The sequence below is a fragment of the Zea mays genome, chromosome 1, assembly GCF_902167145.1.
Source record: "Zea mays cultivar B73 chromosome 1, Zm-B73-REFERENCE-NAM-5.0, whole genome shotgun sequence".
NCBI classification, from domain to species: Eukaryota; Viridiplantae; Streptophyta; class Magnoliopsida; order Poales; family Poaceae; genus Zea; species Zea mays.
Window position 1 is genome coordinate 271,996,601 of NC_050096.1, and position 19,043 is coordinate 272,015,643.

Here is a 19,043-nt window from a genome sequence, read left to right on the forward strand (position 1 = left end):
TCTAGCATTGTTTCTGAGCTCCCACACACCTCAAAATTGCCAATTGGGTCGTATTTATAGCCCCACGTGTCCAAGCTATCCATTGGAAACGACATAGAATTTCTGCATACTCACTGAACATGTCTGGTGCAATCACCTGACACATCCGATGTATACACATTAGCTAACCATTGGAACTAGCCATTTCCGGTCATTGAGCTCGAGGTGTTTGGTGCGATCACTAGCGCTATACTGGACATGTTTGGTGCATGTAACTTGGTTTGTTTGTATTTGTAACCTCTCTGAGTACCCTGAGTCCCATATGTCACCACACATGTTCGTTGCATTATAAACCTCTATCTACACGCTGCAAACCTCTCTGGATAACCTATCTGGTGTTATATCTAGCGCACACCTGTGTGACTAGTGTACTACTTTCTTCAGTACTTTTATTCAGTACAAGAACATTACTTGTTTAGTACACCACCAGACACATTGGGCGGACACATTGGGTGCTTCTCTATGCTTGTTGCTTTGCGTTTCTTTATGTGGGCTTATTTGGTTTTGTGCCTTATACTCTTGCATGATCTTTAGAGGTATCCAATAAGTTGATCTTCTTGATCACTGTGCTGGTTTTATCCAAGTCTATGGTGCATCATTTAAATTATTAAATATTTATATGGACCGAGTCCATGAGATACTAAAATGCAAACATGATTTTTTTAAATACTGAAGTAAAAAAATGGCCTCCACTCCCATCGTATGTATACGTGCCATGTGTTCTTATACGGGGAACTCAACGTAACCGTAACGGTGATCAAGAAACAAATTCAAAACACGGCCAAATAATGTTCAGAACAAAAGGCAACAAGGTTACTCGCTAAATCGAGACAACGCCTCACTGTCACTATTGACCTTGACGACGTGAGTTCGTGACCAAGGGACACCCAACCGTCACGCAAAGGCAAGGCGCAAGCATACAAGTTCCTGTTTACCTCCGTTTTCGTTCTCCTGAGTTTCTGACCTTCTCCCCGGCCCCCGGCGGCATTTAAACCTGTCTCACCCACCTCCCCAAAATAAAATGCGTCCGTTCCCGGAGCAAAAATAAAAAAAATCAAAAACACAAAAGAATTCGCTACTTCGCCGGCGACAGGGGCGACCGCGCGCGCCCCGGCCGGTGCTGATCCGGACTCTCCCATGCACCCATTCTGCTGTGCGCCGCTCGTGCCTGTATCGCCCGTGGCCTCCGCCGCGGCCGCGTCCTCTGCGGTGGCGGGCGCCCCGGCCGTGATGCCGCCACCGCAGCCCCCGCCTCCTCCGCCTCCTCCGCCCCGAAGCAACCCCGCCTCTGGCGGTGAGAGGCGCGCGCGCGCGGCGGGGGTCAGCGGTGGCGGAGGAGGCGGTTCCTCGCCGCCCGAGGGGGTGAAGCTGAACGAGATCGTCGGCGGCGGCATCTCGGGAATCCTGTACAAGTGGGTCAACTACGGGCGCGGTTGGAGGCCGCGCTGGTTCGCTCTCCACGACGGCGTGCTCTCCTACTACAAGATCCACGGGCCCGACCGCATCATCCTATCGCGCGAGACCGAGCGGGGCGCCAAGGTCATCGGCGATGATTCCCTCCGCCGCCTCAACCGCCCCTCCACCTCCTCGTCGTCCCACTCCAACGGCCACCACCATCCTCGAAACCCCATCGGCGAAATCCACCTCAAGGTCTCCGGTTCTTGCCGCCTCCGTGATCGCCAGATCCACTTCGTCTGTTGCCAGCTTGCTAAAGGAGCGGTTGCGTGTGCAGGTGTCGACCGTGAGGGAGAGCAGATCGGACGACAGGAGATTCTCCATCTTCTCGGGGACGAAGACGTTGCACCTGAGAGCGGAGACCAGGGAGGACAGAGCTGCGTGGCTCGAGGCGCTGCGGGCGACCAAGGACATGTTCCCGAGGATGTCCTCCAGCGAGATGGTCGGGCCAGGGGACACCGCAGCGGCAGTGGCCGTCTCGACCGAGCGCCTAAGGCAGCGGCTGCAGCAGGAAGGGGTCAGCGAGGCGGCCATTGCTGACAGCGAGATGATCGTGCGGGCAGAATTCGAGGCTCTGCACAAGCAGCTTGTGCTCTCCAAGCAGAAGCACGCGCTCCTCTTGGAAACTCTTCGCCAGCTAGAGGTACTTCCATAAACTGCACCTTGGTACCTGCGGATCGAACAGAATCTGGTTATGTATGAAGTGCGAATGATTGCTTTTTACTGCATGGTGTGTCATGCTTGTGATATTCTACATCTTGTACACGATTGAATTCATTGAAGGAAAAAGTACGACCATGCTATTCTGTAGTAGATTGCATCCACTGACCATATTGTATTTCGAGATCTGAATGTTAGCTGTTACTCTGTGGACCGTGCTATAAAATTTTCAATTGTTCTATTACCTTTCTTATGCTGTTGTTTTTGTCAATCGCCAAAGGTACATGGGCATTTTATAATGAATGTGCTACCGAAGGTAGCTTATCCTATCTTGTCACCAACAAAGAAAAAAAACAAAGCAAAGTTTCAATTTATAGTTCTAGACGTTTGTTTTGTTTTGGTTGTGTGCTTCTCTGGTGCTACCAAAGTTCTTCGGGGGTTACATTGAAGAGCTTTTGTTTCTTGACGGCAAACTGCTTTCTCATGTGTTTTGGTCCTTTCGGAGTACAAGAATGGTACCCTAGTTGCTATAGCTACTCTACCCATCATTTGATATACTTCTCATACTTCCTATTCCTCACATTTCCTTGACTGACTTTTTGCTGATTGAGTTTACCTTTTTGTTGTTCTGAATCTGATGGCTAATAAGCTGAGTATGCTAACCTCTAGAGCAAGCTAACTGGAATTAGGATATTTATTCTGTCGTGTCAGGCCCGATAAAAACGAGAGCGTCTATTCAGTAACACATGTTTCCAGTTTAGCTTAATTTAATTGCATTTGGTTGCTGATGATTTGATTTTATATTATGATATTTTATTACAAGTTATGTGATAGTACTTAAACTACATAGTGAATGCATAAGAGAAAGGAATGAATGCTTTTTTTACATTGACATATTAGTATAAAAGATCAAACATACTCTAACACTGTACAGAGTTTTAGAAAGTAGTCATGCTAATAATTCTATGTTGTGGCAGAAAGAAGAGAATATACCCACTAACTTTTTATTGTTCACTCCTAAAATTGTATTTCTTTTATGTTCATGTGGACTTATGCCATTTTGTTTATTGAGAAGTTTTGACTTCTCAAACATGCTTTCCATGTTGACTAATTTGTAAGATCTCTATATTGATGTTTACTGGGGGACTTGAACCTGTAAATTTTATGTTAAAGACATCGTCATCTGATGATGTATTCTTGTGTTGCCTTGCTGTAGACAGAAAAGGTTGATTTGGAGAATACCCTTGTCGATGAGAGTCAAAGGCAGTCGAAAGAGTATGGATCTGCTTCTAAACCAAGACATGAGAAGTATAGTGGTATGATAATTGGTGGAATGGTTTGTCATGTCTCACTGTTACACTTGTTATTGAGATGCACTGCACCTTTGTGGGCAAATTTTGTTGATTGTTCTGATGCATCCTTGTTAATACGACACTACAAAAGTTGCATGATGGAAAGCAACTCTGGTGTTGGATATTACCATTTAATTTATTTTCTAGTGGCATATATTGACAAAGTAGCTGTAAGCCAGCAGAATATTAGACAAATTGGTTGGCTATGGTTTGTAGATGATTGAGCTTGCATAGCTGGGTTTGTTGACTGCAATGTTTCCAAGTTTTTGGTCTTCATGTGTAACTATTATAAAAATACTAGAAAATTTCGCCAAAAAAGTAAAAAGATTACACTTAGCTTTTCTAAACTATTACAATATTTTGGTCGTTATATGAACTATGAAGTCCTGTTGTCATTATCGGCAGAATCAGAATTGATCTTAGTGGACTGCAGAATTTAGGCTAAAATAGTATATTTGATTTGGTGCTTTGATTACCTACCTAATTGAATATTGTGAAGTCTGTCTCTTAGCAGAATTTTCTAGTGTACATGTTGTCTTTAATAGTTTCAAATATCTTTCATTTTTTATTTAAAGTTAGCTTCAAACCTTTTTCATCTTAATGCTGTATAAACTTTTAATTGAATACTTACTCTGTCCACAAAAAGGTGCATTTCTTACTTTTCAAGAACTCAAATGATTTAAAGTTTGGCCAAAGTTATATAAAAAAGTACCAACTTTTATGATACAAAATAAGTATCGTTAAATTAATTATGAAATATATTTTCATACTAAACCTATGGAGTTGATTGATAGAGCCTCAAGAACAGTGTGGTGGATGACAGAAGACGATGAGATATAGTTATCTTAGGGGGTGTTTGGTTTCTAGGGACTAATTTTTAGTCCCTAAATTACCAAATACGGAAACTAAAGGGGTGTTTGGTAATTTAGGGACTAAAATGGAATAAAATTGAGGGACTAAAAATTAGTCCCTAGAAACCAAACACCCCCTTAGTCAAACTTGTCATGGGTGTTTTGGTCTTGAATGTAATTAGCGTGTGTACCACCAAGTAAGCCAGGATGAGACTATTAAGAGACTTTTCTGGTTAGAGCTATACCTATTAGTGAGAAGCTTTTCATAGAAGTTCTCAATGGGCACATAGGTACAACAAGTGCAGGTTTTGAGGCGATTCATGGAGGTTTTGGGTATTGTAGTAGGAATCAGGAGAGAGGAAGTCTTAGACCTGGCAGTAGCTTTTGACATGTTGATAGCCAGCACTTTCTTTAGGAAGAGAGACTCTCATTTAGTGAACTATAGTAATGTCCAACACTCTGTCAGATCGACTTTGTCCTCACAAGAAGAGAGAATAAACGAACATGTTTGGATTGTAAGATGATACATGGGGAGTGTGTTGTCTCTCAACATAAGTTTGTGGTGGCAGTCTTCTATTTTTATGTGCGTGCCATTAGGGATAAACAAGCCAAGATTGCGAGAACGAAGTGGTGGAAACTGAATGGGGAGAATGCATGTCTTCAAGGAAAGGGCCATCAAAGAGGACACTTGGAAGGTAGAAGATGATGCAAACAATGTGTGGGACAAGATGACAACGTGCATTTGTAAGGTGGCCTCAGAGGTGTGTGGAGCAACTATAGGGAGTGGAGGTGAAGTTAAAGATACTTGGTGATGGAATGAGGAAGTCTAAAGGGCTATTAAGGAAAAGAAAGAATGCTACACACATCTGTACCACGATAGGAGTGTGAATAACATAGAAGTACAAGGTAACAAAGAAGACTGCAAAGCGGGCTATAAGTTTGGCAAAGGATAGGGCGTATGAGGATCTTTATGAGTACGAAGGAAGGAGAGAAGGACATATATAAGATGGCTAGGGTCTGTAGAGGAAGACAATGGACTTCCACCAAGTTAAGTACATTAAGGATGAAACAGACCACCTCTTTGGGAAGGAGGATGAGATCAGACATAGATGGTGAGAGTATTTTGATAAATTGTTCAATGGGGAGAATGGGGACACAACATTTCAGTTGGATGACCCTTATGATGACACCAATAGGCGTTTTGTGTGTAGGATCCAAGAATATGAGGTTAGAGAGGCATTGAAAAGGACGAGAGGGGTAAAGCGATGGACCCTAATGGTATCCCAATTGAGGTATGGAGATGTCTCGGGGACATAGTTATAGTATGACTAACTAAGTTGTTCAACCATATTTGTCGGTCGAACAAGAGGCTGGATGAGTGGAGATGTATTTTGGTATGATCTACATTGATAAGAGAGATACTCAAAGTTGTACTAATTACCGGAAAGTTAAGTCGATGAGCCGTACTATGAAGTTGTGGGAGAGAGTTATCGAGCATCATCTGAGAAGAATAATGAGGATCTATTTGAACCAATTTAGTTTCATGTCTAGAAGGTCAAGTATGGAAGCCATTTTCGTAATAAGACAAGTGATGGAGTAGTATAGGGAGCAGAAGGACCTATGTGTACGTTGGACTCATTAAAGACATGTATAAGATCGCCTCCAGGAGCTTACCCATATGACCGTGTAAAACACTGTTTTGCATTGTAGACTGTACTATTTGCAGAGTGGAGTTTGATAAGAGAGATATCCAAACAACTGATGGGGACATTGATGACTTCCCAATTAGAACATAAGTAAATCCAGGATCAGCTTTGAGTCGTTACCTTTTTTGCCTTAGTGGTAGATAAGGTCACAAGGGACATACAATGGGATATCCCTTGGTGTATGCTTTTTGCGGATGATACAATGCTAGTTGATGAAAGTCGAGCGAGAGTAAATAGGAACTAGAGTTGTGGCGAGAGACTCTAGAGTTCAAAGGTTTTAGGCTCATTAACCGAATACATGAGATGCAATTTCAGCACTACTACACATGAGGAAGGAAATGTTAGCTTGGAAGGTCAAAGTAGTGCCAGGAAGGACACCTTTAGATATTTTCAATCAATGCTTCAAAAAGACGACGATTCAACTTACTATGTTGTATGGTGCATTGGTTCAGAATGTTGGCCTATAAAAAGAATTTATTCAACAGGTAAGTGTTGTGGAAATGCGTATATTGCATTGGATTTGTGATCATACAAGAAGGGATCGAATCCAGAACGGTGATATACATGATAGGCTAGGGGTAGCACCAATTGAAGAAAAGCTTGTCCAACATCAGTTGAGATAGTTTGGACATGTCCAACAGAAACCTACGGAGGCACCAATGTGTTCTGGGATCCTAAGACGCGATAGCAACAGTAAGAGAGGAAGAACGAAGTTAACCTGCGAAGGGACAATAAAAGGAGACTTGAAAGGATGAAATATACCGAAGATTTAGCCTTGAATAGGAGTGCATGGAACCTTGACTTGTGGATTTTGTTGGGTTTTTGTTAGAATAGGAACCCATACCCTAATCAGGGGTTGGGAGTGGTATTAAATAGGAAGAGTAGCTGGGCCAAGGCCCATTACACAGGGGTATAACGGTCATTACACAGGGAATAGCACTAACCCTAGACGGGTAGTCTAACACCCCCCCGCAGTCACAACTCTATCCTGTACAGATGTTGAGACTGGATCGGAAGTCTAAAAAGACACTCGACGGTAACCCCTTGGTGAAGATGTCGGCGAACTGAAGCGTGGTGGGGACGCTGAGAACGCGAACGTCACCGGCAGCGACACGCTCGCGGACGAAGTGCAGGTCGATCTCCACATGCTTCGTGCGCTGATGCTGCACGGGGTTGGTGGAGAGGTAGACCGCGCTGACGTTGTCGCAGTAGACGAGGGTGGCGCGCTGGAGGGGACTGTGGAGCTCGTGGAGGAGCTGGCGCAGCCAGGAGGCCTCGGCCACGCCATTGGCCACGGCACGGTACTCGGCCTCAGCGCTGGAGCGAGAGACGACGGGCTGCCTCTTGGCGGCCCAAGAGACGAGGTTGGCGCCCAGGAAGACGGCGTAGCCGGAGGTGGACCGGCGCGTGTCGGGACAGCCAGCCCAGTCAGCGTCGGTGTAGACCACGAGCTCCGACGTCGGGGATGGGCGGAGTAGGAGACCGTAGTCGAGGGAGCCGCGGAGGTAGCGTAGAATCCGCTTGAGCGCAGTGAGATGGGGCTCCCGCGGAGTGTGCATATGCAGGCACACCTGCTGGACGGCGTAAGCGATGTCGGGCCTGGAGAACGTGAGGTACTGGAGCGCGCCGGTGAGGCTCCGGTAGGACGTCGCGTCGGCGACCGGAGGCCCGTCGTCCTCAGAGAGCTTCGCCTGAGTGTCGACAGGCGTGGAGCAGGGCTTGCAGTCAGACATGCCAGCCCGCTCCAGGATGTCGATGGCGTACTGGCGCTGGTGGAGGAAGAGACCCTGGGGCCGACGTTCGGCGGTGACGCCGAGGAAGTGGTGGAGGGGCCCCAGGTCCTTCATCGCGAACTCCCGCTGAAGGGCGACGATTGTGCGCTGAAGGAGGTCGGCGGTGGATGCCGTGAGCACAATGTCGTCGACGTAGAGCAGGAGGTAGACGGTGTCGGCGCCGCGCCGGTAGATGAACAGGGACGTGTCCGACTTGGCCTCGACGAAGCCGACAGAGGCCAGGTAGGAGGCGAAGCGGCTGTACCAAGCCCGTGGCGCCTGCTTGAGGCCGTACAGGGATCGGTTCAGCCGGCAAACCAGGTCCGGACGGTCAGCGTCGACGAAGCCGGTGGGCTGGCTGCAGTAGACAGTCTCCGTCAGAGTGCCATGAAGGAAGGCATTCTTGACATCGAGCTGATGGATCGCCCAGTCGCGGGAGAGGGCGAGGGAGAGGACGGCACGAACAGTGGCGAACTTGACGACAGGGCTGAAGGTCTCGTCGTAGTCCACTCCGGGGCGCTGGGTGAAGCCCCGAAGGACCCAACGGGCCTTGTAGCGGTCGAGGGAGCCGTCTGAGGTTAGCTTGTGGCGAAATAGCCACTTGCCGGTTACCACGTTGGTGTCTGGTGGACGCGGCACCAGGTCCCAAGTGTGGTTGGCCAAGAGGGCCGCGTACTCCTCCTCCATAGCGCGACGCCAGTGTGGGTCAGCGAGGGCAGTGCGAATGGAGGAGGGTACCGGGGAAGCGTCGGGTGGAGTGCTGGTCGTAGCGGCTGCCAGGATGAGCCGGTCGACGGGGCGGAGAACGCCAGCAGCGCGTCGAGTCACCATCGGGTGGACGTGCCCGGGGTCGCGATGGATGGCGACCGGGTGGTATACGGAGGACTCGGAGTGAGCCACCGGAACGTCGGGAGCGGCAGGAGGGGCCGGCTCACGGCGGTGATAGACGACGGCGGGGTCGGCGAAGCGGGCCGCGCTCTTCGATGGGCACGCGGCGGGGGGTGTCGAGGTAGTGGCGTGGCCGCGGCGATGGTAGACGAGGGCGGGGTTGGCGAATCGAGCCGGAGTCGACGGGGCCGCGCGTGGCGCAGGCGGGGTCGACGGGGCCGCGCGTGGCGCCGGCGGGATCGCCGGGGCCGTGCGTGGTGCAGGCAGGACCGACGGGGCCGCGCGTGGCGCAGGCGGGGTCGACGGGGCCGCGCGTGGCGCAGGCGGGGTCGACGGGGCCGCGCGTGGCGCAGGCGGGGTCGACGGGGCCGCGCGAGGAGCAGGTAACGGCGCAAGACGGGGAGCCGAAGGTGGGGGAGGAATCGGATCGGACTCGAGGAGGGAGTCAAGATCGGTGGGTGGGGTGGAGCCAGCAAGGGGAAACACATCTTCGTCAAAGACGACATGACGAGAGATGATGATGCGGTGGGAGGTGAGGTCCAGACACCGGTACCCCTTGTGGTCAGGGGAGTAGCCAAGGAATAGACAGCGGGTGGAGCGAGGAGAAAGCTTATGTGGAGCGGTAGCGGAAGTGTTAGGGTAGCAAGCACAGCCGAACACGCGAAGGTGGTCATAGGAAGGGGCTGTGCCGTAAAGGGCGAAGTGGGGGGTAGGGTGTCGTACCGCCTTCGAGGGAAGACGGTTGAGGAGGTGGGTGGCAGTATGCAGGGCCTCTGCCCAGTAGCTGGCAGGGAGAGACGCCTGGAAGAGGAGACAGCGGAGCATATTAGTGGTGGTGCGGATCATGCGTTCGGCTCGGCCGTTCTGGGCAGAAGTGTAGGGGCACGAGAGACGCAACTGGACGCCATGAGTGAGGAAGAAGGAGCGAGAGGCGTTGTTATCGAACTCGCGGCCATTGTCACACTGCAGAGCACGGACCGGGCGACGAAACTGAGTGGATACCCAGGTGAAGAAGTGTGTGAGGGTGGTGAATGTGCGGGGTTGTGCTCGGCGGGTGCCGGTATGGTGGGAAACCCCGGCGGAGAGCCACGGCGCAGGGCCATGGGAGTGGCATCACGGAGGGGCCCGAGGCCGTCGATGTACGGGGCACTGCCACCAGCGTGCTCGCTGCGGGGGGCAGTGAGACTGGGCAGGGGAGGTCCGACGGCCGAGGGAGAGGCGAGGCCGGCGTGCAGGGTGGAGGCCGCGCTCAGGGGGGCGGCGGTGAAGCCCAGGCGGGCGGTTCCCGCGGCCAGGCCCGCTCCAGGCGTGGCGGCGGCCCTGCTCGCGGCTCCTGCGTCCAGGCCTGCTCCAGGCGCAGCAGCGGCGGTCGGGTCCGAGCCGGGGGCGACCGCGGCGGCGTCGGTGAAGGGAAGGCGGCCGGCGGCCATGGGAGCAGCAGCGCCGTGGGTGGCGCCGAACGGCCGGCGGAGCAGGGGCGCACGGGGCGCTGCAGGCGGGGCGCGGAAGCTCGGTCGGGGAGGGTGAGCGGCGTCCTGGCGGGGCTCCTGGGCAGGGCGCGACGGACGTCGGGCGGCCGAGTTCCAGGGAGAGAGAGCGAGGGGAGGGGAGGGGCCGGCGGCTGAGATGGGGGGAGGGGCCGGCGGCGGGAGGAGGAGGGTGGGGGCTGGCCGGCGGCGGCAGCAGGGAGGGGGAAACCCCTGGCGGCGGCAGTGGAAGCCCCCTGGCGGCTGGGAGGAGAACAGGACCTAACCTAGACTGAAGATACCATGTTAGAATAGGAACCCATACCCTAATCAGGGGTTGGGAGTGGTATTAAATAGGAAGAGTAGCTGGGCCAAGGCCCATTACACAGGGGTATAACGGTCATTACACAGGGAATAGCACTAACCCTAGACGGGTAGTCTAACAGTTTTAACTCTAGTTGCCACAACTTGCTTGGGACTACAAGGCTTTGTTGTTGTATTTTTATAGTAAAACCTAGTTGGAGACATATAAACTATAGACTTGGTCTGTCAGGGAGGCCCAAATGAGGGTGTGGACATTGTTCACGCGGTTAATGTAGCGCGTGAGCAGTGCCAAGGATTAGATCGGATCAGGATAGGGTTTGTTAGGCAAGAGATAATGATTAGATCAGATTAGTTAGGGAAGAGATAAGAATTAGATCAGATTTGGTTAGTTAGGTTGCTAGGAAAGAGATAAGTCAGTCGTCTCTATAAAAGGGGCGCTATTGTATCAATTGAGGGTAAACAAGAATTAGAATCAAGCCATCTTACCTGGCCGTGGGCAGAGGCCCCCGGCCGGCATTCCTGCAACTACAACTCCCTCTCCAATTTCCCAATCCCCATCACAGTCCATAACATGGTCAAAGATAAGCTAGTTTGACTCGCACAGATCCTATAGTCTCATCCTTGTTGATGGAGTATATATTAAGGTTTGATATGCTACCCAAATAGCCTTTTCAGATGGAAGCAGTATCAAAGTAAACCACATTTATTCCCTTAGAAAATAAATAGAGACTTGATTGGTACCAGTATAACACAAGACCACTTCAACTTATTTTCCCACATAGTTACCTGGTCTGATTTCAAGGTTATACAACACTTTCTATACGCCATCCCAGTTCTCAACCATAAGAAATTACAACCTCTCCTTGCTGCAGCCACAACACACAACTTCCTTACCAACTAGAAACCCATATTTGAGCACAAGAAAAGTGTAAAACAGTTATTGACCCTAATTTATCATGTAATTTGCTGGCAATTGTGATCACTTCTTACCAGAAAAGGAAACAGTTTAGCCTTTTTTTGGATGAATTTCTTGAATGTGAATTTAGTTTGTTTTTTATTGCATTACATGGAATCCATCTATTCTGCGCTCTAATGTACAATTTACCAATTTGGTTTACTTGGCTGAATGAGCTATCATTTTTCCTTTTCAGAAGGAAGTGCTAGTGAATCTGATGATTATAATGAACCACAAGATCCTGCTGAAGAGACTGATGATGATGAGAACCTTTATTTTGATACAAGAGATTTTCTATCCTCAAGCTCTTTTAAAAGTAGTGGATCTGATTTCCAAAGATCTGAAGCTGGTTCAGATGATGAAGACGATTATCCAATGGATGGAATTGATCCTTCCATGAAGTCTATTGGGATTAGTTATCCATATGTAAGAAGGCGGAAGAAGCTACCAGATCCGGTTGAGAAAGAAAAGGGTGTAAGTTTGTGGTCAATGATCAAGGACAACATAGGAAAGGATCTTACAAAAGTTTGTCTGCCTGTTTACTTCAATGAGCCACTTTCATCGTTACAAAAATGTTTTGAAGATCTGGAGTATTCCTACCTTATTGATCGTGCATCTGAATGGGGGAAAAGGGTATTTACTTCTTCCTCTCCCTGCTAGCATTTTCATTCATGCGCACATCTCTCTAATATGTTGAATGCAAGTAGCTATAAACACTTGGTTTATTAGATTTTTCATTGCACATTATATCATTTCGAACTTGCAACTAATGCATACACTTGATGATACTCTATCCTGCCTTGTGGCAGACATCTGATATTAACTACATTAAAATAACATTGTTGTCTTCCTGGGTAGAGAAATGTGGAGACTAGATACTCTTTGTTTCATCTTGGTCACAATACCCCTCAATATGGTAGTACATTTAATCTCTTAACAACTTAAGTAAACTAACTTTTACAAATTTTAACCATTTTGTAAACTAATCATGCCAACAATTTGCAAAATAAAACATGTAAACGTATTAGTTTCCTTGCCAACATGGGGACTTCAACTTGCGGTTTTGTCTAACATGCCATAAAAAGATGCAGGTTAGTTGTATTGTTCATTCAGCACCCTTTCATTTCAGAGAAGAAAACAATAATAAGACATCATAATAGGCAATCTTCAATCTGACTTATAAGAGTGCATTCTCTCTTTCATATATTAAGTCTGGTCATATTATAAGAATGTTCCTACTTCCTACACTATTTTTCATATACTTGTTTATGTTGAGTCTTTCACCCACGGACCCACCCACCATTGGATGTTCTCCCGTTGTTTGGGGTGTCATTTAACATGCCATAAAAAGATGCAGGTTAGTTGTATTGTTCATTCAGCACCCCTTCATTTCAGAGAAGAAAACAATAATAAGACATCATAATAGGCAATCTTCAATCTGACTTATAAGAGTGCATTCTCTCTTTCATATATTAAGTCTGGTCATATTATAAGAATGTTCCTACTTCCTACACTATTTTTCATATACTTGTTTATGTTGAGTCTTTCACCCACGGACCCACCCACCATTGGATGTTCTCCCGTTGTTTGGGGTGTCATTCGACAGTAAAAATACTCGCTCCCGTTATCTGTGATAACTGAAATAGTTAGCTAGTGGAAAAGGTGCTTATTTGCATTCAACAGCTCATGTATCTGATTTGTGTTTTATACCTAGGGGAATAGTCTTATGAGGATTCTTAGCGTAGCAGCATTTGCTGTTTCTGGATATGCCTCTACAGATGGCAGGAGCTGTAAGCCTTTTAACCCCCTTCTTGGGGAGACATATGAAGCAGACTATCCAGACAAAGGCCTCCGTTTTTTCTCTGAAAAGGTCAGTTAATTAAGCACAGTTTTCTTCAAATTTGGACTAGTCATGTTTTCTTCAAATTAAGCACACTATTACCCATTGATTCTGATCTACGTTGCTGTTTGCTGTACCTATTTGATCTTCATAGCATGTGACTAAGACCCAAACCATTGCTACTTGAGCGTACTACATGACTTTTGCAATATCAGATCTAGTTTATTTGCATTATTGTTGATGAAAAAATTTCAACCACTTGCCAGGTTAGTCATCACCCTATGGTTGTTGCTTGCCACTGTGAGGGAACTGGCTGGAGGTTTTGGGCTGATAGCAACCTAAAGAGTAAATTCTGGGGTCGTTCCATCCAACTTGATCCTGTTGGTGAATTAACACTGGAGTTTGATGATGGGGAAGTTTTCCAATGGAGCAAGGTACTATTACATACTTCCTCTGATCGCAAATATTAGCCCATCTAGGTTTGTTCTAAGTCAAACTTTTTTTAAACTTTGACTACCAGTATAGTTTTTTATATACATTAACACAAGGTTGGGATTATTATATTCATTCTGAAAACTACTTTTTGTAATATTATAACTCTTTTCAGCTAAGCTAATATGTTTTTATAGTTATTGTCGGTTAAGTTAAAATGTTTGGCTTAGAAAAAACCGACACAATATATATCTATGATCAGAGATAGTAACTAATAGATGATTGATCTATCAATTTAATTGATTGGAAATATGTTCAGGTGACAACTTCAATTTACAATCTCATATTGGGCAAGCTATATTGCGATCACTATGGTACTATGCGCATTCAAGGTAATCGTGAGTATTCATGTAAGCTTAAGTTCAAGGAGCAGTCAATTATCGATCGCAACCCTCACCAGGTAATATACCATTTATGATTTCAACATTTGAGTTTATATTTGTCAGCATGTTAGTTCTTCCATTCTTTCTATAGTGCATTCCTTTACAATTTGTTTCTCACCAATATAAACATTTTAATCTCTCTGCACGTTAGGCAAGCGATACATTTCCCACTATGGCAAGACATTCTTTTAGGCTAGATCCAATGCTTCTAGATTATACCACCCACCATGTTAGCTACGACTGTACTATCGACCGTCGTCAACCCTTATGTGCCACAGAGCTCCAGTGCACAACATTTACTGTCAGCCTACATCCACTTCAGCGCCACATCAAATTTTCTTTTATAGACTCTTATTTAAAATGAAACACAATGTTTTGCTTGGGAAAAAATCATAACTCAAACAAAGTAAATAAAATGCAAAATAAAATAAAATAGTTCGTACAAAAAGAATAAAACTACTACTCATCATCATTCTTCACCTCTTCCGCATTTTCTTTCTGATCTAGTTTTAGTTATTTGATCTTTTTTTTTGCAATCAACCTGTGGGCCCTTTTTATGTCATTATCCATGTTGGTGGTGGACGGATCCAACAACTTAGTGAAGTGCTCGTACAATTTTGATTGCTTTTATCTTCTTGCTACGCATGTAAAGCTTGTCCACCATGCTCTTCTCGGTAGGGGACTCGTTGCTGGCTCCTGACCTTTGCATTGTGCTCGTGCCCTATCGCCGCCAATAGGGTGTGTCGGTTCGACACTATCTGGCGATGTGGAGATATAATCGCCATTCATGTTGAGACGAGATCGTTTTCTCGCATCATTGGAGTCGTCACCGTGTCGAGTGCACCACTTGGGTCGATGATGAAGAGCACACTACATGTGGTCTGGCTTGAAGTCTGTTTCACTAGTCCTGTTGCGGAAGCACTTCTTTGCCGCTTCAAGTAGCATAGTATCATTTGATCTGCTTGGCCTGGCCGTGAACAATCTGTTGTAGATGTCGTTAAGGAGGATGAGCTTGCCGTTGCTCGTGGACCATCAATCCTTAGCTGTTTGGCGATACGGTGGCAAGGAGGTTTGGTGGTAGAGTTGTACGCAACCGCTATTTGGCCTCAAAAGGTCGACCCTTTTGTTGTTGCCCTCAACGGGGTTAATGGAGTGCAGTAGCCACACATGCACCTATAAATTTATGAACTCGAAAACTCTTCTCGACTTAAAAAAGTGTTGAACTCATAAAGGTATATGTGTACCTACAAGTCTTTTATCCTCCGTCTTAGTCCAGTCCCGTCGCCGTTGGAACTATGATCCACCGGAGTACGTTGACTGGTTGGAGCCTGCATCGCTGTGACTGCTTGGTGGCACTTTCGTGCCTAGTGGAGGATGAAAAGGAGCACGAGCACCATATGTGGAAGGACCACCATAGGGGAAGGGAACAGAGCAGCACCATGGTCGCTGGTCGGTACCGACCGGCCCGGTCCCACCACTTGGTACTGACTGCGCTGACCGGTTGGTAGCCCCGCCGACTGGCCTATCGATATGCCCGCCGTTGAAGCCATGCCGGTCGGTACTGACCGCCAAGGCGCCAACCATGCGACGCCAGCAGCTGATATCCTGATACCGGCCAGTGCTGGATCCACCCTTAGACAATTTTGTCCAGAAGATTGCATGGGAACAGAATTTTGAAAGCGCTGGGAATTGTAGTATGTAGAATCTTGCTTGAAATAATTTACAATGCATGTGTTTGAGCCTGGATATTATTCCCATTGTTGTTAGAATTGTAGATCTGGAAAGGCTTATGCAATGGAAAATTATACAATAGGAGCTGTAGCTTTGTTTTGCGCTAGTGAACAATAGTTAATGATATACCAACTTGGTAAATAAAAACATACAATTGCAGTCTGATTGTTGATTATGTAAACTTTCAAATCAATATGGAGCAGTTTTCCAAAATGAGTCATGAGTGAATGAATAAGTAAATAAATAAATAATGCCCTGTCCTTGTTTTAACTACTGACTATTGTCTTTCTATTCCAAGTTAAAAAATAATTTCACGCGAAATTTAGATCAATACTGAATATTAGTATTAATTCTCTGTAGTCTGTACTATCTTATTTGATGTACTCAACTTTCTGATACCATGATATTCATATGTCTGTAGACTGGCTTAGTTACTTTAGCGAGCTTTATTCAGTTCAACCGATGCATATGCAGGTGCAAGGTGTTGTTCAAGATAGAAATGGTCGAACTGTTGCTACACTATTTGGAAAATGGGATGAAAGCATGCACTATGTAATGGGTGATTGCTTTGGGAAAGGCAAGGGAACTGAACAGTTATCGGAGGCCCATTTGTTGTGGAAAAGAAGCAAACCACCTAAGTTTCCCACTAGATACAATCTCACTCAATTTGCAATTACATTGAATGAACTTACCCCTGGATTGAAGGTGAAGATCACTGTGTGCTAATATCAGGCTTCATTTTGAGATTATATTACTGTTTTCAGATTCATATTTTACGTGTAAGCAGGAGAAACTGCCACCTACAGACTCAAGATTACGACCAGACCAGAGATGTCTGGAGAACGGTGAATATGAAAGGGCAAATGCTGAGAAATTGAGGCTTGAACAGAGACAACGGCAGGTCATTCTATGACTCCCCACTTTCACAGCTTCTGTTTCTATTGAACTGTGGAATTTTAGGATCTTTTGTTTGAGTTATAGTTTACATTTTACATGTGAAAAAGTTGTAGGATTAATGAAGTTTGCATAGGTATAATACTACATGTTTACGCAGTTACACCAGTGTCATTCAAGTTCCAGTGCCGTTCAAGTTTAATGTGCTCTATGTTGGGTTGCTGACTCACCTATATTGATATCACTGTATGTTGGGTTGCTGTACCTTTGTTTCTGCTTGCAACTGAGCACACTAGATTAAGTCTTATTTCTCAGGTTCACTACACTCACTCTGAACACAAGTCAATAGGAACATAACCAAATTCATGCTGTCAACACTATTTTCTATTTGAACCCTTTAAGCTAGTTTTTTCTGTTGAACTGTTCACTTGTTTAGTGTTCCTTTTTGTCGTCCTGTATCATGCTGTGGTCAAGTAACATGATCATGGCCATCACACCTCAGGTACTGTGACAAGACTTAAATATGAGTTAATTTTAAGTACATGGAACTACCTCTGGTTGGGGATATAGATGACACTCGGACTCCGACCAGAGGGATGACAAATAAATTCGACAGGAAGAGGCGTATCGCCGTATCCTATCCTTCAAAGTAGAAAGTTGTATTTCCTGGGACAAGTTCCTTTTGAGAGTGAACAGGTAGATTCAGCTAATGGAACATGGTACTACTATGATGGTAACAGAAGGAATACAGTTTCATATATATTTGGGATGCCATGTCTTATATTAGTGTATTGAAGCTAGACATGCACTAGATGTGTGAGAATGTCCTATATGTGTTGGAATTTTTGCACCTGTTGCAAAGGGTAGCCTACAGGATAGGTTTTGCGATTCTAAGGCAAATTGGATTGAGAATTGTCACAACAAAGATTGCGCTTTGTAGGAACTTGTCTGTCAACAGATGGTAAAATTTACAGGATGCTGCATACATGAGTGAGAACGTTAGAAATTGCTGTGTAATGTCTTGTTTGTACTTTACTAGCCTTGTAAGTAGTCATCGAGACATGCACAGTTTCCATGACTTGAGTTATACTTGCTGTTTGGCTTGATTAGTGAAGGCTAACTGAGCTATATCGATTGTATTGCAGGCACGAAAGATGCAGGAGAGCGGATGGAAGCCTCGGTGGTTTGCGAAGGATAAAGCTACTGACACATACCGTTACGTCGGTGGGTACTGGGAATCCAGAGAAAAGAGCAGCTGGGAAGGTTGCCCCGACATCTTCGGACAAGTCCCTAACGATCTGATGGTAACTGACTAGGTTCGAGTAGGTTATAGGTCTTTTGCTTCTCCTTATCGGTATCACTTGATTCCGGAAATTTTAGTGGTTCATATTATAGAGCAATTAAGTGCCCGTTGACAAGTAAACATTGGCAGTGCCTCCGGTAATATTGGTCTCGTACATAATAAGAAGAAAATGGTTCGGTCTCACATGTTACCTTATTTTTTTTTGGCTTTTGGTATAGTAATAGTTTTTTTTCCTTGTGAGGTTTTCATGCTCACAAGTTCAGTCTTCAAAGTGGTGTAGCGTGGGCGATTAGTGGTCATGACTAAATATATGTAACTACGCTACGCATACAGGAGGAGGCCGTGAATTTGTTCATTTTGGTGCTAGTGGTAGTTGGTCCTTTGCGTATCGATTTTTGAATGCCGGATATGTGCATTAGAACACCAACGGCTATTTTGTGCATCGTGGTATTGATCTGCTGTAAGATACAGTGAAAGGTACGTACCTTTCTTCCTTGTATCTAATTATTTAAACAATACGTCAGTGTCATCAAATGAATATATTCTGTGTGATTTAACCTTTTTCCAATGTATTTTGGGGTTGCTACAATGTTTGCTGTGCTCATTCTATTTCAAATATATATAATTTCAAATTTTAAAATAACTAAGCGTATATGCAAGACTTATTTTATGGTAGGTTTCAACCTTTCAGTCTGATGATGCATTTTATTATTAGGTAAAGTCCAAATTATTCCCTCGGACAATGTTCAGATAACCTTCTAAACTAATATTGGCTTTAATTTATTTCTTCCAACTATTTTGGTTGATCTAGTTTACCCCTTAACGATATTTTGGTTGGTCTAGTCCACCTCTTAACAAGATTTGTTATTTTTTTCTCCACATAAGTTTCCATGTATAGGTTTGAGTTTTAATATCAAAATTTATGCTGCGAT

The 19,043-nt window shown here is 45.8% G+C and overlaps 1 protein-coding gene across 1 annotated transcript; it reads left to right on the forward strand.

Annotated features, from left to right (window-relative positions):
• The first annotated feature begins 957 nt into the window (after positions 1-957).
• On the forward strand, positions 958-18,671 carry LOC103643871 (oxysterol-binding protein-related protein 1C). The gene is made up of 10 exons (XM_008667051.4): positions 958-1,689; positions 1,772-2,137; positions 3,371-3,470; positions 11,665-12,101; positions 13,183-13,338; positions 13,575-13,742; positions 14,060-14,200; positions 16,389-16,619; positions 16,702-16,815; positions 17,954-18,671. Exons 1-10 carry the CDS (start codon positions 1,177-1,179, stop codon positions 18,122-18,124), a joined length of 2,397 nt encoding a protein of 798 aa, XP_008665273.1. The 5' UTR covers positions 958-1,176; the 3' UTR covers positions 18,125-18,671.
• The last annotated feature ends 372 nt before the right edge of the window (positions 18,672-19,043 follow it).